The sequence below is a fragment of the Epinephelus fuscoguttatus genome, linkage group LG11, assembly GCF_011397635.1.
Source record: "Epinephelus fuscoguttatus linkage group LG11, E.fuscoguttatus.final_Chr_v1".
In the NCBI taxonomy this organism is placed as follows: Eukaryota; Metazoa; Chordata; class Actinopteri; order Perciformes; family Serranidae; genus Epinephelus; species Epinephelus fuscoguttatus.
In genome coordinates this window covers 11,172,645-11,196,739 of record NC_064762.1, presented here as the reverse complement: position 1 = coordinate 11,196,739, position 24,095 = coordinate 11,172,645, and the positions used below count along the sequence as shown (strand labels likewise).

At 41.3% G+C, this 24,095-nt stretch overlaps 1 protein-coding gene and 1 long non-coding RNA gene across 2 annotated transcripts in view; one reads left to right on the top strand and one right to left on the bottom strand.

Moving 5' to 3' along the window:
• Window positions 1-326: 326 nt before the first annotated feature.
• On the bottom strand, window positions 327-19,891 carry rnf217 (ring finger protein 217). Its single transcript, XM_049589588.1, has 7 exons — window positions 18,839-19,891; window positions 11,211-11,432; window positions 9,858-10,022; window positions 8,823-8,920; window positions 8,634-8,737; window positions 6,214-6,285; window positions 327-4,046 (listed from the first exon to the last, which is right to left on the bottom strand). Exons 1-7 carry the CDS (start codon window positions 19,817-19,819, stop codon window positions 3,967-3,969), a joined length of 1,722 nt encoding a protein of 573 aa, XP_049445545.1. The 5' UTR covers window positions 19,820-19,891; the 3' UTR covers window positions 327-3,966.
• Window positions 10,197-24,095, top strand: part of LOC125896766 (uncharacterized) — a 97,852-nt gene continuing 83,953 nt past the window's right edge. Inside the window, exon 1 of the long non-coding RNA XR_007450339.1 lies at window positions 10,197-10,297. This is a non-coding gene — a long non-coding RNA (uncharacterized LOC125896766). The remainder of the gene's footprint in view (window positions 10,298-24,095) is intronic.

Here is a 24,095-nt window from a genome sequence, read left to right as displayed (position 1 = left end):
TTCTCAAAATGATCCCACACTTTGGATTTCCTGCCCGACATGTTATTAACTAGCCTGTGGAATAACCGCAGGTACCAGCCCTGGAAATTAACCTGACTCCTGAGTGTGGACACTTGAGAAGATTATTGGTGTGTATCATTTACAACTCGTGCAGTTTAATTCAAGTCTCATTTATCCAGTCGTATGCTCAGTACTTCAAAGACAGATGACACTTGCTGACAGGGAACTTAACTTAAAGTGAAACTTATCTATCCTCTCTTCAAAGCCAGACTCCACTGACAAAAACAGTAATTTTACCTTGCTTAAAACAGGAGCTGCTGGTCGACTGCAGCTTCTATCAGTAGTTTATTTTTGTTATCGTGTGACTTTGGTGGATCTGACCATAATCTAACCATTTAAAACACCAACGGCACACAGTTACACAACAAACTAACCGATAGAGGCAGTGGTAGACCAGCAGCTCCTGTGTTCAGTGAGGTAAAATTACTGTTTTTGTCAATGGAGTCTAGCTATGAAGAGAACAGATAAGTTTCACTTTTAGTTCAGTTCCCTGTCAGCAAGGACTGTCTATTTGGGAAGTGACTGGATGCTAAGACTTGAATTCTTATGTTTTGATGTATTTTTTTCCCATCTACTTAAGTTCTTTGAGAATTTTCTCAGTTTTTGGATTCTTAGTTCACTGGAGGCATGTGAGAAAAAAGTTTTCTTAGGGTGAGTAACTGATAAACAGATGGTCATTTAGAGGGGGGAATTTAATATTTCTTTAAGTAGACAGTGTCAATGTTTATGTTTGGCGCATACTTTACACATTTAATTTGCCAGAGCTGTATGACTCATACATATTTCCTCGTTGGACTTTTCAGTCCCCTGACCCCTAAGCAGCTTTCACAAACAGCTGAGTCATGCTCTAAAAACACAGACTGTGTTTGCATCTCTGAGATATTTGGATCTCTTTTGACACTACAATGTTTTTACTTCCTGGAATTTAATATGTTTGCTAAGCAGCTCTGGGCAAATGTATCAGGAAGCATTTTAACTCTGCGATGTCTGTGGCACAGCTCGTGTGGATGCAGCGCTCTGGGTACAGTGAACAGAAAACAAACTCCCTGAGAGTGGATTCAAACCCAGAGTCAGGACCTCCTGAAAGCAGTGTGTGTAGCAATATATTGTCGGTGCCCTTTAGGACCCTTGTATGTACAGTTTCACTGCACTTTGACAGTCAGTGTTTAAATCCCAGATGTAGAAAATGTGTCAGATCCCTGGGATAAAGACGAGTTAATGATGTCCAACATGCATGAACATCAACCCTGCTTTTCCTTCATGCCTTAAATCCTGGTGTCAGTGATCCAGTGATGAAATGTACTGCAACACTCAGAATATGTCCCACTGGTAACCACTACAAATTTCATTATGCAATGATCTTCTCTGTTTCCAATGGAGGCCTTGGCTTTTATCATCCCACATCCTTTTCCATGCTGTAGCATCTCTTATGTGCAGATACATTGTGCTTGTCCTCGTCTTTGTTTTCTTTAAACCGTCTTCATAAACGTCTCACGATGGAGCGGAAAAAAAAAAAAAAAAAGATCACTCAGTGAAGGGGTGAGCTAAACACACAAAACAATATCTGTGAGTGATGTGGAAACCACTTGTACTCGACCGCAGCTCGCTCCGCAGGTAGCTCTGTGCTATTCTCACGTATCAGAGGCTCCAAAGCGTCGAGTCTGGATGATTATTTTGTGGCTCAACAGCCGCCACAGCTCCAGTGGATGTGCACTCATTTTCAAAACTAGGGCCTGACAGCAGGGAGGAGAGGATAGAGGGATAAGTGAAGGACAGCGAGCTGGCTGCTGCCAGGTGATGACCTTTAAAGCTCTTGAAAATCTCCTGTTTCCTGGTAGCACGCCGAGTGTGTGCTATCTCGCAGTGTGTGCCAGTGTGAATAACTTTAAAAGCCACTATGTCACTATCCAAACTCTCATTACAGACAGACGTCCTGTTACCACTGCAAATATCAGACGCAAAACCAAACTCTGTGCATCACTTCTTAAAACCTGGTCACCTAACAATCATAGGAACAGTGTGTAGGATTTAGTGGCATCTAGAGGTGAGGACTGCAGTCGCCCAGTTAGGATTCCTTCAGTGTTCATCGCTCAGGAGGTTTTTACCAGGAGCTAAATTATCCGCAGGTCTCTTCCTCTCCAAAACAAACAGACCACGTGATTTAAACCGGCAATTTTACACTAAAAATGAGTGTTTCTCTGATGCTGTTCGGCTCGTCGCAGATACGCTGTTAGTCCAGCATCTGCTAATGTGTGCTCACCTTTTTTCTTCTATAACTTAAGACCCAGATGTTCGGGAGGTTTTTATCCCTCTAAATCCTTCACACTGGACCTTTAACATCCAAATTTATTCCACACATTCAGTGCACAGCAGCCTGAGGATAACCTCTGAACTCATACTTAAAAACAAAAACCCTAACACCCTGTTCAGCTCTGAAGCAAACCACCACCCCGGCTACATCGTAAAGAAAAGTACAATCTTAAATACTTTATCCTGTTTAGCAACAGCTACCATTCGCAACAGCATGTTCAGTCACTTTAACTATAAGCAGCATTTAACTATCTAATGCATATTCCTACAGTCTTATAGAGCCTCTGTTTCTTTATGCAGACTCCGCTACACACTGACAGCATCTCCAACCAAAACCTCTGCAACAGGCAACCCCCTAAAAAAACAATAACAACAAAATAATCTAACAAAGGGACAGGGTCAACCATCTGTCCTGCCACATTCAGCGTTTTGTTTTGGCACAATTGCCGCACGGCAGCTTTTTTTTTTTTTTTTTTTTTTTGATGATGCAGATACTGGCATACAGTGTGTGGGCACAGCAGAGACGACCTGCCAGGCAGGGAGGGTGTGTGAGCCACCGTCCAACCAGGCGGAGAGGAGGGACCGAATGGAAGTGAGGGGCAGATAGAAGGAGGAGTTGATGGAGAACAGGGAACAATGGAGGCTTGCTGAAATTCCACTTTGCAATATTTCGTTTAGGGGTTAGAGGGCTGAACACACCCCATTTTTTATATAATGGGTGTGGCCTGTGTGTCACTCTCAGGGTCCAGACACACAACTCAGCTTTTAAATCTTCATGCAAAACCTTCAACTATCATCCGTCCATCCCTCCATGTGAAGTCCTCTTATATTATTTTCAACAGTGTGCCTGTCAAAGACTCCGCATCGCAATTGGAATTTTTAATATCCAATATTATCTGAGTTTCCACCAGCAGAGGATGAACAAAGTCAGTGTCCAGCTGTGAGAGCTCATTTCCCATCATGGCTTGGTCCTAAACTCCATCTCGCACTGTTGACAAATGACTAAAGCTTTTGCAAAAGTTCAATAAGGAAGATATTATTTCCTCACATGTATCAGTTTCTCATCTGTGAGCTCCTCCTACTGTTTCCCAGCAGTCAGTGTTCATAATATCCAGTATGTACGCCATCATATCGACCAAGGAATGCGCTCCAAGCTTGCTCTTTTAACGCGTTCTCATGAGTGCGGGTGTAAACACAACTGCATCCGTCCGTTACGTGCGTTTAGATTTGTTCTCCTGAGAGACAGCTGTTGTTAAATGTATGACAGAAGAGTAAAAAGCTGCAAATGGACACTGCTTAAACATCCTGTGACGTGTCATGGACGCTTCCTGCTGCGCTGTGATACACTTGGTAGGTGTACTTAGGCTGAAGGAAAATAGTTCCTGCATGAAACTGCTCAAAACAAGGTCTGTGGATTATCTTGAGTCACCGGGTTATGATTTCTGGAAAGAGACACTGCTGCCCTTTTCACTGATCGCCATTGTTAATTTTGTGATGTTCCCCTCAGACATTTGCGGTGACTCAGGCTGGCGTTTTCGTCCCTGAGGAGATGTCTTCAAGCTGCGTGTGTGGTTTAGACAAGGCGCAGGGCAGGTTTCAGATCCAGCGTCCGGAGCCCTGCGTGCGCTGCTTCTTCCTCCTCTTACACACATAGTAGACTGGGAAAACTACGAAACCTGGGGACAGGAGAAGTGGTGGTAGAGATGAAGAGGGAGAGAGAAGAGAGATGGATTAAAGCAAACTATACTTGTTTCTAATGATGCTAATTTTCATTATCTATTCATTACTGTACAATGTAAATCTGAAATTATGTGTTAATGTTAAGCTCTAATGAGTTTTCTGGATGGATTTGACTAGATTATTCCGTGTTACAGCGCACTGCCTACAGATTTGGCATATATGAAATGAACTGAGCTGAAACAGAGCAGCAGCAGCACAACACTGATTCTAATAACAGTGAAAATAAATGTGAATCTGCCATCACGGCATGTTAGCCCACAGCGGATCATCTGTCAGACGCACAGACACGGGAAAGAGATTAACACTAATTACAGTTCGGCTGAGGCATCAATAGTTCACAGTGCTGTCTGACAGAGAGCTTGCAGAGTGCAGCTGGGTGATATTACTAGTAAATGTAGTTCCAGGAAGTAAAAGCCCAGGAAAAGTGATAATCTGGATCCACAGTGCTGGCATTTTAAAAACAATGAGAGTTTACTTGTCTTTGACGCGAGTACACATCAGTGAGAATGTAACGCATATTGACATAACGTGTGTGGCTCTTTTTTTTACACCAGATCACAGTATGCGAGGCCAGCTTTATAAATGCTAGACTGTCTGTGAGTGAGTGAGTGATGATGTAAGTTTTGTTGTTTCCCCATTTCCCATGATTGTACACCATGGATGTATGAAGAGAACTGGATACAGCGTTGGAAGCGGACCTCATTCATTCCCAGAGGAGAATGAAGCAAATAACACTCAGCTGCTACTAATGAAATTAACCAGATGATCGGCACCGCTTCACATCACTGGGCCCATAGAGCAGATGCACTAGAAACTTTTAGTTACTGCTCCGCTAACTTGAATGGGGATATATTATTTAATTGCACAGCTTTTCTAGACCTTCCAAATGATACTGGACTGAGAGGAGCAAATTCTGATAGTGACACGAGTCATTTTCCAAAGGTTATGATGCTTAAAAAAATGTAACCACTGATTTATAGACGTTTCTTTCAAAATTAAGGTCTATAGAAAAGTGTTTGGGAGCCCGACAGCATCATGTGACAGACACTAATGTTGTAATTCTACTGTTTTTACATGGTGAAAATTGGCTTTAAAGCCTGGCACACTTTCCAGGGGCCTGATAGGAACTGACAGAGCTGTGAGCACTGACAGTCCTGCATTGTGGTGGAATTAGCAAGCTAGCTAGCTAACTGCTACATAAGTAAAATTTAACAACTTAATAATGCTTCATCAACATACACCTCACAGCCTAGAAAAACACACCACTGTCATCAGATGAGTGACAACTTTGTTCGGCTCATTTCCTGTAACCACTGTAACGTTAGCATAAAAGCATTGGGGAATTAGCGAGATAGCTAGCTAACTAACCAGCTGCACTCTAAATAGGAGTTTTGGACAGAGAAAAGAGGATTACCTCATCAATTTGTTAGAGGAACAGCCATGTCTGTATGACACAGACGGCTTAAAATTAACGAGTAATAGAGCTGCAACAATTTGTCGATTAATCCATTAGTTGATGGAAAGAAAATTAATCGCCGACTATTTTGACAATGACTTAATTGTTTCAGTTCACTTATAAGTAAAAAAGTCAAACATTTGCTGGTTCCAGCTTCTGAAATGTGAGAATTGGATGCTTTTCTTTGTCATTTACAACAGTCAATGAAAACTCTTTGCCCCTAAATAGTAACTCTATTGACTATTACATGTAACAATATCAGAGCGGGTGCCACTGCTTTGTGTAGAAAGTGGAAATAAAGCATCAGAACCTTGGGAACAACCCCAACTGGCAGCCAACCAGTTTATCCGTTTGGCTGATTAATTGGCACCATAGCATTTTGTAAACTATCGTTATCAGTGGAACTTGGCTTCAATAGCAGCCAATGCCTGTGCAGCCTCCACCAGTCATGTGGGGTCATACATCACCCGACTCAAATCTGTTTCATACACGGTCCAGCCACATACTTAGTTTGACCTAGTTTTGTTGCCGAGACAGTGCGCCTGCTTTGCTGTGAGGCAGAAAATATTTGTAATACAGTCAAAGCATTTAGCTGCTATCTGTTTACTGCTCTCTCTGGAGTGTGCTCATGTGTGTAATTATGTTACCTATCACCAAGGCGAGAGATCCGAGCACCATGACCAGCAAAATGACCACTGGAGCTATCAGCACCTTCGTGGCTGCAGAGAGAACCAGAGACAGAGACAGAGACAGAGAGGAGAAGGACAATAATCATTCATAATGAATAAATGTTCCTTTCAGATGGAATAGAAACTGCATAATTTAAAATTAATGTGCATCACTGCAAAAAAAAAAAAAAAAATTCAAGATGTTTGGCCATCAGTGCACCAATTTGGCGGAGGAAGACGCTGAATGCTGAGCAGATTTTTGGGAAAATTTTCCATCCACATTAAGATGTCCCTTATTACATGCAAAATCTGTGCCGCTAACAGTCCATGGCACGAAGACAGCGACGAGAGCTGTAATGGCTAAGTGGTTCTCGTTAAGGGACAAATTAGCTTGCAGTTCAACAGGCACCCCGCTGATATAACTAGCTGTAGCTGTCATGGAGAGCAGAGTCAAACAAATCTATCAGAGTTCAGCTTCCTGGAGGCTTGCTGCCGCATAAATTTGATAACTGCGAATGGATAATTATAACGAATGTAATCTGATATGTGATTCTTTCACACTTCATTATGAAGCCTTTCCTCAGCCCTCTCTGCCAGTACAGAGCTAAATATGGAAGCGTTCGTTGATGTTGCTATCAAAAGGTTAATTTATGGCCGTCACAGATAAGACGTGGCTGGCTGGCCATCAGGCAAGGCAGCAAGAACACATTTGGACTTCAGGTTTTTATCCACAGCATGATGAGAAAAACAATTCCACTGCTGTTTCTATCAGAGTGCAACATGGTGACTGATTTATTTTGGTTTTTGAGCATTCAGGGGAACACAGGAAGTCACTTACTAAAGCAGAATAAGAGAAAATAAAGCAGGTCGAGGAAATGTGGGTACACCTGTTCAACAAAAGTTTATTGTCAAATAGCTCACTGAATAGACCAAATTTGGTACTGACGCATCAGTGCCTTTTAACAGAGGACACAGTAGCTAACAAACTGGGTAGCTAAAGAGTGGAGGTGCAGCTGTATTAATGTAGAACTTAATACTCCTGACCGTATGCTAAGAAAAACAAGTCTACAGCCATGCTAGCATGTCTTTGTGGCTGTACTTAGGCACATTGGTGCTTTAAGCTAAATGCTAATGTCAGCATGCTAATATTCTCACAATGACTATGCTAAGATACTGCTGTTTGGTAAATATGTTTTCAATAGTACTATGTTTGCTGAGCATGTTAGCACGCTAACATTTCCTAATTAGCACTAAAAACAAAGCACAGCTGAGACTATTGTTTAGTGGACACTTGTTTCGAAGCCTCGATTTTGGCATTTGGTTGTCCCCTTTGGAAGTTTTGGAGCCAATAGTGATGAGTAGTGACCATATTTGATATGAGAGGGTGAAGCTAACCCGAACTTATAACCATTAAAACAAAATGTACTTGAAAAGAAAACCTAGCATCCGACTCCTTAGAGGGTCTATTAATACAACCAAACACTGAACAAGGTTTTTTTTGGTGACCAAAATGTTAAAATAACTTTCATCAACCAAAAACACACCAAGATAGCAACAGCTATGGCTACGCCTATACTCTGTGAATCTAGGGTTACACGTTAGTTACGTTACCAAACAAATGTTGTCACTGTGGTAGTCACTTGACAACAGACGGCACCCATCTGACAGTCAAAGCAGCTGAACCGCGATTATGCGTAACACTAAGCCCTGATTGCATTTAAATGGGTGAGTTTTATTAAAATTCTACCCCCGTACAATTGGAAAATTAGCTAAAAAGTTTGCTACTTCGACGAAAACTTGACCTGATGGTGGCTCTAGAGAATCATCAGTCAGAGGACCATCAAAAGCCCTCGTGCTAAAGGGTCGCTACGAAGTCCCTTCTTCAAACCGCCTTTGCATTTTTTGCACAGAACCAAACAGCGATGGCATCATGCCGCTCCCATGTGTTTTCAGATAGCATGCCAGCACAGCAGAATCAAGAAAGCCATCACCAGCGTCACATGTAACACAATAGCACCGGCCTCTAGTGTGACATATAACATATGTGACAGCAGCACTTTACAAACGATAACAATGGCATAACATGGTGGAAAACAATTATTTACCATCTCTGTTATACGGGGGCTGATCTCGTCCTCTACTCTGAGTATAAAGAGCTCCTGAACCTCATTTGGGACACTGTTCTTCTTTTTTGAGTTAGCTGCTAACTGCTATCAGCTACTTTTAAATCTTTGGACCAACACTGTCATCCTCAGAGCTACACTACTTGCATGGCCTAAACATTCTTAATCACCTGAGGTTAAAAAGTGTATCACTGTTTAAAGAAAGTGAAAGTACACATTCAAGACACTCCCCCCACCCACACACAGACACACACGCCCACTCCCACACCGACTTACCACAGACAGACCCTCTAATTAGCCGTCTCAGATGAGGTTTGTCAGGTAGATAGCGAAACTTGCACCCAAACACACTGAGGTTGGACGTATGATCCCCAAAAAACCTGACAACAAAAAATGTTATTAACAAATCAGATCATCGTGTAGAAAAAGGAGTAAAAGATAGTCACTAAAAATAAAGACTCTAACCTTAGGTGTCGGTAGCGCTCTCCACAGCGGTAACAGAAGTTGGTGTTACACTGTGTACATGTCATATGGTCACATCCCTCTGTGCGCTGAATATGGATCTACAGAAGAAAATGAGGCAAGAACAATCTATGTTCATTACATTGATAAAAGCTACATGAATTCTCAGAGGTTCCTCACTCTTTTAGCTTGAATACGTCATCATGTTCTACACACACACACTCAAAAATCTCTTCATTGTAAAATGAGTCTTAGCAGCACTGAAATAGCAGCACTGAAATGCAACACTCTTATCTTCAAACTGAAAACTATAAGCATCTGCTTCAGCTTCTACTGAGCTGCACTGCAATATGCATGCAGCAATGCACTTAATGGATCTTAGCTATTTGGCTGCTGTAGCAGTGAGCACTCTTACTATAAACTGGGCATTAAGTTCAGCTGCTCTCAGCCTCTTTTCCAGCTAAACACAGCATGACACCAATTTGTTGGCGTCACAGTCAAACACGATCCTCTCTCCCTGCTTCCAGAGCACAGACTCAGAGCCATCAGTGCGACCAACACAGATGGAAAGTGTTTGCTGTTGCGAGCAAACAGTTCCCATATACCGGTAATTAGCTTAATCTACGTCTTGCTTTAGTCATCTTGTGACAGTCAAATTAGATATTGTGTAGATTAACTTGGTCGTGATGAGACCAGGCTCGTTTTATGACTGTGAGGGAGATGCCAGTGAGTCTACCAGATTTGGTTTTGTGCAGGAGCAGAGACATCATTAGTTTTTCAATATGTTGGCTGTCAGTGTGTCTCTGTCCTGCTGTTCCACATGCACTTTAACTCTGAGCGTCCATCTACTTCTCCTACAGCGCCCCATCCATCATCTGTCCTTGCTCTCATGCTTCTTAGCCTTCATTGATTTATTCATCTACATTGATTCCACCCTCCATCAGTCAGCCCTCTTTCCATTTACCCGCTCCCGTCTCACACGGCGCCCACATTCAGCATTCTTCTGCCCCTGCTGCTCAGAACAACTTGGATCCTTACCTTGCACTGTGGACATTTCTGGGCATTCCTTTGGCCGTGCTCTATGACACTGGCCCAGCTTCGAAGCAGCTTGTCTCCTTTTCTGTAGTCGCGACACTTGACCCCGTTGTGCCATGGCGCGTGGCATTTGAAGCACCACACAAACTGGCAATTGCTACACTGGATCTACAGTGAGGACAGAAGACAGTAAACCCATCAGTGTGGCCAACTCTTCACCAATGAAAGTAGCTATCACTACTTCTAAAAGTTGCTAAAAGTCACCAGATGATGTCATGCCCTCATTTCCATATTGACGATTCTCATCATGTATAAATGAAAGCATTAAGATGGTTAATTTCCAGGGCTGGTACCTGCAGTTATTCCACAGGCTAGTTAATAACATGTCGGGCAGGAAATCCAAAGTGTGGCATCATTTTGAGAAGGTGAAGGACGAACCCAAGGTGATATGTGAACTCATCTTCATTGGTCGACTACAAACATGACGTATCATCTGAAACATGGAAGTAGCTACATGCCCATTAGCCCACAGCGTCATTAACAGGCGGCTCGCTCAGTGTGTGACGTGCACTTGGAGATAAAATATAGGCCTATATTAATGAAGGTTCATTAATACGGTTTTGTATTTCTCTGTAATGTAGCACAGTGTTAACAATGTTACTGATACTATTCTTTCTCACACCTTCAACTAGTCGAATAATGGCCCTAAATGACGACTAGGAAAATTCTTAGTCGGGGGCAGCCCTAGTTTACACAGGTGAAATGTAAGAAAATAAAAATTTATTTTATTGAATTTTTTTCCCACTTCATCAAGTACACAAGTTCAGACATATGAAAACACGACTGCCTCAAATCCTACTGCTAAAAGCAAATAATTTAAAAATAAGAAGTAAAATAATCAAAATAATATAAAAAATAATCAAAATAATATAAAAAAAGGAAAGGGTGTCTCATAAAAAGGGTGTTTGTGAGAGAGAGGCTTACACAATTATTTTATATATAATTTTTCAAATGCTTCAAAAAGAGGAGGATGTAAATAACATGTTGCCCGCAGAATAAAATTGTTTTCCAAGATATTCAGTTTATCAGAATTTGTGGTCTTATTCTCAGTCTCAAACATTGCTTAACCAGGTCATGTGATCTGCAGCGTCAGTACACAAACAAATACTGCTGGGACCAAAGAAAATGCAGATAAACATTTAATATCCAGGAAGTGCACATGATCAGGATAGTCCCACCTCTGCCTCATTTCGAGCCAGGAGAATCCCTGCTTAGTTACTTTTAAATTTATATATCAGCTGTATGTGGAGTTAGATTTTCTCCTGTATTTCCTTGTGTTTCATTCTGTCATCTTACCTTGTACTTGTGCTCGGAGCGGCTGGGGTTGTGGCCCTTCAGAGAGGTGAAGTGACTGCACTGGGGGCAGGGTTTGGTGCTGGAGTCCAGCTGACTCAGCTCCAAAAAGTAACGATACTTTGCCACGTCCTCGCTGGCTAAATGGGAAATCACCACTCCCTCCTCCAGGTAGCCGCTGCACTCTGGGATCGGACAGATGATGTACGTTTTGGCTACTCGCACCTGGGAAACAACAAACATCTGATTTTCAAACTGACTCAAGTACATTAAAGATTTACAATGAGAATATGTGTCACCTGCTGCACATTTGGACCTGTCTACGGTGGGTTTCTTTGTTATTGTGTTGGAGTATGAGAACATGTGGAATATATTCACACCGCTGATGGGACATGGTTAATAATTTACTCATGAACAGAGGGAGTAAGTGGCAGATGAATGAAAGGCTGAAGGAGGCAGTGGACAGAGTGGAAGTTAATAAGTATCAAAGCACACACAAACACACATTAGTAAGTTCAAACCAAGTGCCCTGTAGCCAGTAGCCAGTTATACTGAGTGGACCTTACACACACAAGTTACAGTCTGATCACAGAGTCAAACACTAACCTTAACATCACAGACGTTTACAGAGCCACAGAGGAAACAGTCATTTTAAACATTAAATATTCACTTAAGCAAAACCTACTTATCCAAAATGTTTAACAAGGAGTCAAAATAAACATAATACATTTACTTTGACACAATAATTCACCACCTTCAGGGACATTTCATAACGTGCACACAGGATTGAAGTAATGATCTCACTATGGGGGGCACTATGTCATAATCTTACTTTACTCACACTACAGGATCTGTCATTGAAGGGATAGTTCAGGCCTTTTGAAGCTGGGTTGTATGAGGTACTTAACTGTAGTCAGTGTATTACTTGCAGTTAACGGTGATCGGCGTGCCCCCAGTTTGGAGAAGCAGGCTGCCTGGGCTAAATATTTTTAGCCATCTTAAAAAATCTATATCTGTTTAAGTGTATGTTACTGTATATTGAGAAAATTTTACTTGGCCATCAGACAGTAATTTCTGATGGGGAACTGAAGCCATTGCATCGCTGTCTTCAAGGCCAGGGTCCATCGAGAAAATAGGTGATTTAACATCACTGAACACAGGAGCTTCTGATCTACTGCTACCTCCATTAGTTAGTCTGTTTGTGTTATTGTTAAAACAATAGTACATTGTTTTGCTTCTGTGGTAGCACTCCTGTCTGCTTCTCCAAACTGGGGGCGTACGTCAAACACCACTTGGAAAAATCACGACTCTCCTTTTCAGTTCACATCTGTTTTCAGTATAAACCTAAGAAATACAAGAGTGTGTGTTCGCATCTCCTCCAACGTGACCTTGAACACAAGAAGTATCAGACTTCCTTTTCACCATCCTGCTCTCTGTTTCGTCTATTTCCTCCGCGGGCATCTCTTCTTCTCTTGTTCCCTCTCACTCTCTCTTCCTCATTTCATATATTCTTTCTGTCTCATCCTCCTCCTCCTGACACGCTCAGTCCATCAAAGCCAGTGAGACCAGTTGTACTGACACACGATAAGGCACTTTGTCACTGTGTGTGCGCGTCCATGACAGTGTGCGTAAAATGACAGCAGACAGAGTGCAGGGAACAATAGCACCAGCCTCTGATGGTGTTACACCCAACATCCCCTGCAGCACACATTCACACAAACACACACACACCCACACACACAGAGACTAAAAGCCTGGTACATGATTATAAAATGTATCCTCTGAAGGGCATAACAGCTGATGTGTTAGTACTGTTGCCACAACACTCACTCTGTGATGACCACTGCAAGACTGGTTGGACAGGTTAGGGACTAGTGTCACTCATATACACACACACGTCACCAGGTGTAGGTGTAGATGTTTTAAAACATGAATACATAAGTCAATATAAAGCTGAATGCATGATTAAAGTAGTGTAATATTACACTTACAATCACTAGAGGATTCACGATACGATTTTATCTCAATACTTAATAGATTTATTACCTTTTTACAACTGTCAATTATGTCACCAAAGGAAAACTTTGTCAACATCTGTTTTATCATATAAGATCAAGTCTGTTCATCTCACTTTTTTTTGAAGCATCAAAATGTATCTAGTGGACTGCAAAGGCAAATGATGAAGTTTAATTTTATTTGTCATCTTAATAATCAATACTTGGCACGGTGTGATGACACGATATTGCCACACAAAAACTTCGCAATACTGTGCTGTATCATTTCCCCCCCCATTCCTAGCATACAATGGACGTATCCTGGGTGTGTCCCCGGACAGCGGTGACTGTAAAATGAGTCAAAGCTAAAAGTAGTACTATGTAGTGTATGTATGCAGTGACAACATAGCTAGGCCTGTCTATGGTTTGAGCACAATGTAGTGCTGTAACTCTCACACCAGTATTTGTACCCCAGGGTGTCCTCCTGTTAAACACAGCTACAAATACAAACTGTGATTTAATTAAAAAGAAAAAACAGCATATTTGTGTTGGGGACAAAAATAAACAGCCAAATTAATGGTTATACTGGTTGCATTCTACTGTATAACCACTAAGCTGCCCATCAACACGAGTCAGATGTAAAACCTTAACACTACATGTTGTAAGAGATGTTGTATAACAGTAATGACAGCTGCGTTCCACTTAAGAGACGCCCTGTTAATACTCATGCTGGTTCACTGGAACAGCTTACTGGGACACTTAATGGAAATGAGATATGGTTAATGTTTCAGTTTCACTTTGCTCTTCCTACTGTGACAAGTGAAAATGTCTGCTGTGAAAAAGGTCTGTTGAGAGTGCTTGAAAACTAGCTTGCAAGTGAGCAGAGAAGTTGAAATATTTAACATTAGCTAAAGGTGTTGGAAAAATGATTGGAACAGTTTGCTAAAAGTACTGAAGAAGTTGAAATAATGTTAGCTTGCTTAAAATATGGATAGCTGGAATAGTTATTATGGATGCACGATAATGTCGGCAAGTCATCCGTATCGACAGATATTGCCTTTAATATAACTCCTCACAACATTAGCTGCTCTGTTTTAACAATGTTCGGCTAAAAAAACAGGCATGTAGGATGAAATTCAAACATGTGTTCTGTCAGGAGATGCAGTGACTTACACCAAATAAGAACATTATATGTAATTTGTTAAGCTATAAGTAGAGGGGGGAAAAGTCAGCTAGCCGCTAGGCTAATTTATGCAATGTAAACATGCTTAAGCTAATAATGTGTGACGAGCAAAAACCAACTGACATGTCTATGAACCTTGACAGTTGACGATACCGATTTTTTTCCATCACCCTTAGCCGATGACCGATTATGGACTGCCGATTTTCTTGAGCCAATATTTGGGGCCGATACTGCTTTTGCTCCCTCAATTTACATCAAAAAAAAGACACAATGATAACAAATATTACAGGTCTCAAGTTTAAAATAAGAAACATTTATTGAACAGTAAAAAATACTAAAACAAGATGGAAAGTTGAGGTAGAACAGGTAGAATATTATTATTATTATACATTCAAATAAAAAAAGAGTTCAGTGCTCTTAAATCTCCCAGTAATGTCTTTATAAAATAAACAAATATTTAAGCTGAAGCATAAATAAAACAACAACTACTGTACACAGTAGGATTCAACAGCTTTGTTCAACTTAACCACATACTTTCAAATGAAAAATCTAAATCTATTCAAATCTATTTTATGTGCGTAAATGGGCAGATAATACTGTCTCATATTGATCGCAGGCCACTAAATTGCATTGAATCAAAATCGTATCGTGACAGACTTTAGCCCCTTTTACACTGCCAGATTTTCCGCGAATGTTGGGCCATTTTGCCGGCAAGCTGCGAGCATTTAACACACAGAGCCAGATTGACGAGTTGATCCGAGGTGCCCTATTTTCCGCCTCATAGGGTAGTCATATTGGCGGAACCTTTTTGGTTTAAAAAGAACGAGGTGTCCTTTCGCCACGGGAGGGGCTGTTGATTACTTGTGGGAGGAGCTGTTGATGACGTCGCATGTGCGACCCACTGGTGGTGGATAAACAGGAAACAGCTGATAGCAGGAATTAGCGAGCAGCTAGTAGCAAGAAGGAAATGCAAACCTGACAGACACTGTAAAGATGAGCAATTGGGGAGACAAGGAATTGCGCGCCCTCCTTGCCCTCGCAAATGAAGAAGCCATTAACTGTCAGATGACGGGGACGGTGAAGGAAGGGCCGACTTATGAGAGAATCACCGAAGGGCTGACCAGCCGCGGCTTCCCTCAGAGTACGTCACTGTTTACATCACACGTTTTGTTACTTGCTCATGCCCCCCATTGCCACGAAAAACGCACATTGTGTATGAACAAAAGTAGGCAGGCGGCATTTTGCTGCACGCTATTTTGTTTTTATACTGCCAATGCTGAACGAAGACTGATTGGACTTTCCTGCAAATTTGCACAATTCCTATTTAAAAAGGGCTTTTGTAATATCAGCAAATATCGTAAAATTTTTCAAAGAATCAATATAATACTGTGTCGTGATGAAACCCCCCTAGCTATAATCCCGCTCACTGAAAGTGTTTAGGGGCGCCACAGAGTCCAGACTGATGCAGAGAGCAAAAAAGAATGTTGAGCTCCCGTAATCCGGTTGGTTTTACCAGGCTATTAACGTAATGGAAAAGCAGTAAAATTTGTTAGATTAAAGCAGTGGATAAAGGGTAGAGACTTAAAGTGGTAGCAGCATGAATGCAAACTTGTAACAATGTAAGTACTGGAATAAAATTTTTAATATCATCAAGTGTATCATTCATACCACCGCAAATGGAGCATGACAAGTAGTGTCAATGACAGGGTACTTGACGTCATCTGATAGGGAAAGGATGTAGAGAAACTCATTTTCCCTGTGAATCTAAACACATCTAACCTCCTAATATTGGTTTAATCCATCACACAATATGGTGAGTATCAAACCAGTGCATTCGCTCTCCTGCTGCATCTACTGTATCTACTGAATCCCCTCCAAGGGTCTTATCTGTGAGCATATACTCTGATCTCTGTGACATAATGCTCACTGTACCCACTAAGGGTTAGCACCGAGCATGTGTGCTAAAAAAGGTTTGCAGTACATTGACTGAAAAATAATCCGCCTCCACAGGATAGTTTACATGACCCTTATCTCATTCTCCGTGTGCTTATCGGAGACTCTGCTTGTCTCTTTGTTTGTGGGATTATTCACGCCTTGTTATCAAAGCAAGATAATTGCAGATAAAAAGCAGACTGGATGACTGATAAAAAAACTGTTTTGTCTCAACAGATTAAAGCATATTACAGTAACAGTAGCAAGGGCCTGAGATACTAGCGTCTCCCAAACTCAGGATTATGATCAGAGGATGGTACCAGTTCATGATCAAGGCACTTAAAGACAAATCCATCCCAAAACACTTTAGCTCTGTTGGGGAGAAGCGACTGGCAATGTGCCTTTCATTTCTGATTACTTTTTCTAAAGCGGGTAAATGTTTCATCCATCTATTATTCACTTCCTTGATCTATAAGAGTAAATCATCACCAGACTCAGGGAAGTGAAGCTCTTATTGTGGACAAAGAATGAATTGTAGCCACAATATATTTTACACCCCTATTGTGACATATTTTGACTGAGATAAAGCAATACTTTGCTGTAGTGATGCTCTCTCCGTGATGCTCAGGTGTATTTTCTGGCATCAACAAGAGGCACTTTGGTGAAAGAAGAGAAGAGAACAATGTAGAAGAAGAGCCAAGTTGAAGGACACACTTGTACATTGTTGGATTGTAACTAGACTGACAATGATACACAGCAGACTACAAGTATCTGATGGTGGAATCTTCCTTCAATAGGTGAGCCCGTAAGAAGGAAACTCAGCTGAATAAGCCCAAAAGTGCACAGTGTAAGCTTTTGTCAAACATCCCAATTTTAGTGCAGAGTGTCAGTGATGAAAGGAGACCTGCACATGTTTAGTAACAATTTCATGAAACCTTTATCTTGATGGTATTAGATGCACTGGGCGGCAGCCAATCAACTGCCATAGTATAAAGAGCAAGAGAGTCTGCATAGGGCAGGTGGAAGGGGAGGTGGATGGGTCAAACCATAGGAATATCTCAAACCTCATGCTACTCTGATGGGTCAAACAAACTCATAACTTTCACCCAGAAGACCACTGTTTATTTCCTGTGTGAAACCAAAAGTTAATTAAGTTATTTTAATAATGTAGTGTACTAGAATGTGTAAAACCAATGTTCTAAGTTTTTTCTGAAAAGAGACTGTATGCATTTAACAAACGGAAACATGTACATTTCCTTTGTAATTGGAAATTAAGAATCTCTGTTGTTTATAATACACATTCCTATTTCGATTGTATGGCCTCCCTAGATTATTTAAAAGTAGCCTGGGTAAATTATTTGGGGGTTGCTATTTTGGAAGAGTCACGAACAAAAGCCCAATTACTGGTACACTCTTCCTCAGTTTGTGCTAGACATGGACTTTTGCAATTCAAAATATTGTATAGACTTCACTTATCAAAAAATAAGCTCTGTAAAATCTATCTAAATATTAGTCTAGCATGTGACGATTGGGGGCAATCACCAGCCTCGCTATCCCAAATGTTCTGGCACTGCCCCAGAGTCACAACATACTGGCAAAATATTTTTCAGTCGCTGTCAGACGTCTTGGGTAGACCTGTGGATCCTGATCCTGACTGCACTCTTTGGTATAAAAGGTTCTGATGGTGTGATAACTAGCTCCCAACATAACATGATATTGTTTGTAACCCCACAAACACATAGATTGACATAATTAAATTGGAAACAAACACACGTTCCTCCCCATTCTGCCCTAGTGAAGGATGTGATGCACCTACGAAGCCGTTATAGACCACCAAAGACGCGCTAAGCTCTTCCCCAAACTAGTCTAGTTTAAATGACACAAAATATGGTCAATCTGCATCTTGGTGTAACGTGTAGCGTCACTGACCAGCGTCAGTATTTGACAAGTTGGGAGTGAGAATGTGTTGAAAGAGCTGTCTGTTTGGGAAGTACTGAACATACATCTGGATAAATGAGACTTGGTTTATACTGCACAAGATGTACATGGTTTTGCTGTTGTTTAACACGTCTATGACTTTCTATCATCAAGAATTTTCTCCACTTTTGGATTCTTCTTTTACCACAGAGGCATTCAACATAACACAGTGTGAGTTACTTAAGTACAAATGGTCATTTGAGAGGGTGAGGTTTTCCTTTAATTTACAATAGAGAGCCCATTTAGGCCCTTAATCCAAACATGTGGAGTCGAGTTATTCAATGCCAGCTCTCGGTACTTTTCAGCACTTCCCAGAATCTGAACCACGCCCCTGCCCTGGAGTAGATAAGATGGCAAACACAACACAAAGTGTGACAGAGAGGACTGTGTGTGAGTGTTACTGCTGCAGCTCAAGGACACTTGAACCAGCTGCTGACTGACCCAGCAGTCCTGGTTCTGGGACAGGCTCAGCCTCGGCACTGTGACACCCTGCTGCACTAAACAATCCCCCCTCTTCCTCCCCTCCCTCCCCCCCTGCTACCAACCTGGGGGCTGACGTAGAGCTTCAGACACTCATCGCACACGGCCTTCCTGCAGCAGGGCAAGGGTGCGATGGTTTTCTCCTCCAGGCACACCCGGCAACTCTGCAACGCTGTCTCTGCACCGGCCTGCTCAGGCATGGAAAACCGGTGTGTTATGTTCCCGAAAGGGTCCACCAGGTCGTCCAGTGTGTAGAGAACCGGTTCGGGACTCGAACCCGCGTCCTGTCCGGGCTCCAAGTCCATTTCTGGTGCGTCACATGGGATGGTTTCATCGTCTGTGATTTCAACGTCTGTTCGGAGGCTGTCATTAGCGATGCAGTAGACAGTGCAGTAGATGTGTTCCTTACTGTTGAAGGACTCGTCTAAAGTGGCCGTGTTGACGTCACTGTCACATTTATGATGGCGGTGACATGTTAAAAATTCAACTCCTTGTACATCCGAAGTCAAGTCGCTGGAGGTTGGTTCGTTTTTAGTCCCCGCGTCGCCCGGTTCCCGCTCCGACTTTTTACATTCGCTACATTCACTTTCATAACCGTTTGAAACGTCGTTAGTAACGGCTCCTTCGCGGGGCTCGTGCTCGGCGCCGCCATTACTCCGACTGTTAGTGTTCAGATACACGGAGGGAGACTTTGAAACCCCGAAATTCCTCCTCAAAATCTCGACAGCGCTCGCCCTCCTCCTCTCTCCTCCTCCGCCGTTGCAGTTGTTGTTGTTGTTGCCCTTCGCATCCTTCTCCTCCTCGCTGTTCCTCTCCTCCGACTCCCGCTCGCCCCCGTCCAGCGATAACCGAGAGTTTGATCTGCTGACACGGCGGCTCAAATCTCTGACCGACCGCTCAACTTTACCGTCCGCGAGGGAAGTTTCCGTCGGCAGGTTGCGGGACAATTTCGCCCTCCCTTCCTCCAGACTGCTGATGAAGCTCGGCATGTTACAGGCGTCAGTTATCGGTCCGTCATCTTCCATCCCCGATGTGGCTCTCCCCATTTAGTGAGCGGTTCTCTCCCGGACCGAGCGGACCTCTTCCTGGCTCCCTCTTCTCCAACTCCCACTACCAAAACAAAACAAAGCAGGCAGCTCGGCACTTCCGGGTGTCGTCGTCAGCGTGTAGGAGAGCAGCGATAGGCCGATGGGAAGCCTAGCGGCGGAGTGCGGCGCGTACTAATGTACATGTGTAAGAGCAGCAGGTATTATTATACATCTATAAGTGCAGCAGGTATTATTATACATCTATAAGTGTTGCAGGTATTATTATACATCTATAAGTGCAGCAGGTATTATTATACATCTATAAGTGTTGCAGGTATTATTATACATCTGTAAGTGCGGCAGGTATTATTATACATCTATAAGTGCGGCAGGTATTATTATACATCTATAAGTGCAGCAGGTATTATTATACATCTATAAGTGCAGCAGGTATTATTATACATCTATAAGTGTTGCAGGTATTATTATACATCTATAAGTGCGGCAGGTATTATTATACATCTATAAGTGCGGCAGGTATTATTATACATCTGTAAGTGCGGCAGGTATTATTATACATCTATAAGTGTTGCAGGTATTATTATACATCTATAAGTGCGGCAGGTATTATTATACATCTATAAGTGCGGCAGGTATTATTATACATCTATAAGTGTTGCAGGTATTATTATACATCTATAAGTGCAGCAGGTATTATTATACATCTATAAGTGTTGCAGGTATTATTATACATCTATAAGTGCAGCAGGTGTTATTATACATCTATAAGTGCAGCAGGTATTATTATACATCTATAAGTGCAGCAGGTATTATTATACATCTATAAGTGTTGCAGGTATTATTATACATCTATAAGTGCAGCAGGTATTATTATACATCTATAAGTGCGGCAGGTATTATTATACATCTATAAGTGCAGCAGGTATTATTATACATCTATAAGTGTTGCAGGTATTATTATACATCTATAAGTGCAGCAGGTATTATTATACATCTATAAGTGTTGCAGGTATTATTATACATCTATAAGTGCAGCAGGTATTATTATACATCTATAAGAGCGGCAGGTATTATACATCTATAAGTGTTGCAGGTATTATTATACATCTATAAGTGCGGCAGGTATTATACATCTATAAGTGTTGCAGGTATTATTATACATCTATAAGTGCAGCAGGTATTATTATACATCTATAAGTGCGGCAGGTATTATTATACATCTATATGAGTGCAGCAGGTATTATTATACATCTATGAGTGCAGCAGGTGTTATTATACATCTATAAGTGCGGCAGGTATTATTATACATCTATAAGTGCGGCAGGTATTATTATACATCTATAAGTGTTGCAGGTATTATTATACATCTATAAGTGCAGCAGGTGTTATTATACATATATATAAGTGCAGCAAGTATTATTTTACATCGATATGTCCAGCAGGTGTTATTATACATCTATATGAGTGCAGCAGGTATTATTATACATCTATAAGTGCGGCAGGTATTATTATACATCTGTAAGTTGAGAGAGATTGGGCTATTTTGCCTCCATATTTTTATTTTATTATTATTTATTTATTTATTTATTTGACAAGCAAAAAATAAAACATCCAAAATACTAAATTCAAATTGAAATAATTAAATAAATATCAGATAAATAGTAATAAATAAATATTAAATAATAGTAATAAATACCATTATATATTTAAACATGAAATTCATGAAGAATTGTAATACAAAAAATAGTTTTCTAAATGTTAATAATAAACTGGAAAAGTTTCATGGTGATATCTGTTAGTTAAAAATTCACCCTGTCCACCTGCAGTGTCTTATTTTATGTGTGGAATTTTACAATACATATTTTTAAAGGCCATTTTCTCAAAAGTATTTTTTTTTTTGCGCTCTAAGCCAGCAGTCTCCACCTCAGTAGTACTTACACACACCAAACTTTATAGTTTTATTCCTGTCTTTATTCTGAAGGTTTTTTCAGTTTGTTCATAAATCATTCATAGCCTGATTTAGTTAACATTTTATTCCAAAACAACTTGGCGAAAATCTATTGTTTTTAATTATTTATTATAGCTTTTTACAGTTGCCTATTTTCTGACTTATGGAGTGACAAAAAGAGATATCCAAAATTCCCTCTGTTATTGAAACCTATATGACTCTAAAATGTCAACAACAAAATAAAATAAGGGTTGTGAATCTGGCTTCATCCAGTGTTTCTGTTCTGGAACTGTTTGCATAGAAGTGCATATTTAATTAGATTATGCTACATCTGCATATTTAAATATACAATTTAAGAAATATCATAATACAAAATAAATTGTCTTAATGTAAGCAATCACCTGGAGATGTTTTATGGTGCTATCTACGGGGTAAAAGTTTTCCCTATTCACCTGCAGTGTCTCCCCTTAAAGGGATAGTGCACCCAAAAATGAAAATTCAGCCATTATCTACTCACCCATATGCCGAAGGAGGCTCTGGTAAAGTTTTAGAGTCCTCACAACACTTGCGGAGATCCGATGGGGGGGGGTGGGTAGCAGCACGACTGCACACCTAATGGCTGACGGCGACCCAGATTAAAAAGTCCAAGAACACATAATTGAAACCACAAAATATCTCCATACTGCTCGTCCGTAGTGATCCAAGTGTCCTGAAGCCCCGACATAAAAAGTTGTTTGGAAAAACGTCATTTAAACTCTGTTTTTAGCCTCAATGTAGCCTGTAGCTCTAACTGCCTCTGCGTACACTGCGCTGACGTACGTGCGCTTGTGCGAGACCATGAGACACGGGCACCACCTTCATTTGTGTGCACGTGCTTTCGCTGGTCTCGTGCGCAAGCGTGCACACGTGAGCACAGTCCACAGAGAAGCAGTCAGAGCTACAAGCTACATTGAGCAGCAGCTTATTTTTGCCCCGGGGCCACAGGTTGATCCGGCCATGTTGGTGGCAAAGCTGCTGCTGTGGAGACATGTCTCATTTGTAAAGGACACATTTCCAAGGTCAAGAGTGATCTTGGAAAAAAAGAGACACAGTTCTAACATCGTCATGTCTATATGAAAGTCTCAACTTAAATTGTTGCTGTTGCTTTTGTTGCCAGCTGACCTTTCTCACAGCAGACATTTTGACTTATCAAAGCAGGAAAAGCACAGGAGAAACAAATTTCATTAACAGTGCTTTAGTTTTATTAACAGTCCCAGTAAGCCATGAAACTGCACAGTGCCAGTGTCAGGACTGCAGCTCTGGTGTATGATACAGTAGCAGGGTCTGATTATGGCAGCTAAACATCCCTACTAAGTATGTATCACTACAGTGGTGTACTTGAGAGGGGCATAACCTTTAAGTCAGACCTTTGCCAGTTCAAACCCATGTGTGCACATCTTGCCACTGACCTTGAGAAAAGCCCTATTTGGATAGATTAGTTTAACGTGGAGACGTGGGGTAAAGTAATTATTACCAGGGATTTTAGTCCCGTCAGAACGCGCCATGTCTGCAATCATTACAGATAATGTCAGTAAAAATTATGGCAATTTTTACCTTCTGTAAAACGGTCCGGAGAAAATACCTCGAGTAATATTAATCCCGTGCGAACGCGATCCTCTGTAAAAAATTTATGTAAATATTTCGTCACATCCTGTTTACAACCATTTTTCCGCGTTTACAACTGGTTTTCCCGCGTTTTTTTTTTTTTGATGATGGAGGCACTTGAAGAAGCATTCGGTGTTGTCGGCAGTCGTGATAGTGGACATTCTTCTAATGATCACATACCCCTATGTGGAATACCAATCAAAAAGGTCGAGAAGAAAGCACTTTTCACTTCTGGTTATGTTAGGTAGGCCTAATATAAATCCATAATGCTAATCGTTGTGTACACACAATCCTGATCATGGGCAATATTTCATATTGGGCTAATCTTTAATTATTATTATCCTTCAGCTGATGCTTACAGGAAGCAACATAGCATGCACACGCCAACAGGGAGGTGACGCCAGGGCGCAAACCGAGTTACCACTCCCATCTCTGGCAGAATTACGTCCAGATGTCGGGATTTCTCATCCCGTGCTAATCGGACATTTATATTACAGATATCCCGTGGTAAACTGACATTAGTCCACATCCCTATGTAAAACTAATCCCGTCCGAATAGTACTAAAGACAAATCTGTTAAATATTTTGACTGACTCAGGCCCCGTGTCCACCAAGTGTTTTTTCCTGCTGAAAATGCCAGGCATTCTTCAGGAAACGCCTAGCTGGAACCGTTTCATTTTA

Bases quoted from the DNA above. Each gene is read 5' to 3' on its own strand.
- rnf217 (XM_049589588.1), bottom strand. From the start codon at position 19,819: ATGGGGAGAGCCACATCGGGGATGGAAGATGACGGACCGATAACTGAC. The intron at 6,286-8,633 runs GTAAGTCGGTGT...TTCTCTCTGCAG, and splicing joins AATTAGAGGGTCTGTCTGTG to CCACGAAGGTGCTGATAGCT. The intron at 4,047-6,213 runs GTAACATAATTA...TCCTGTCCCCAG, and splicing joins ATCTCTCGCCTTGGTGATAG to GTTTCGTAGTTTTCCCAGTC.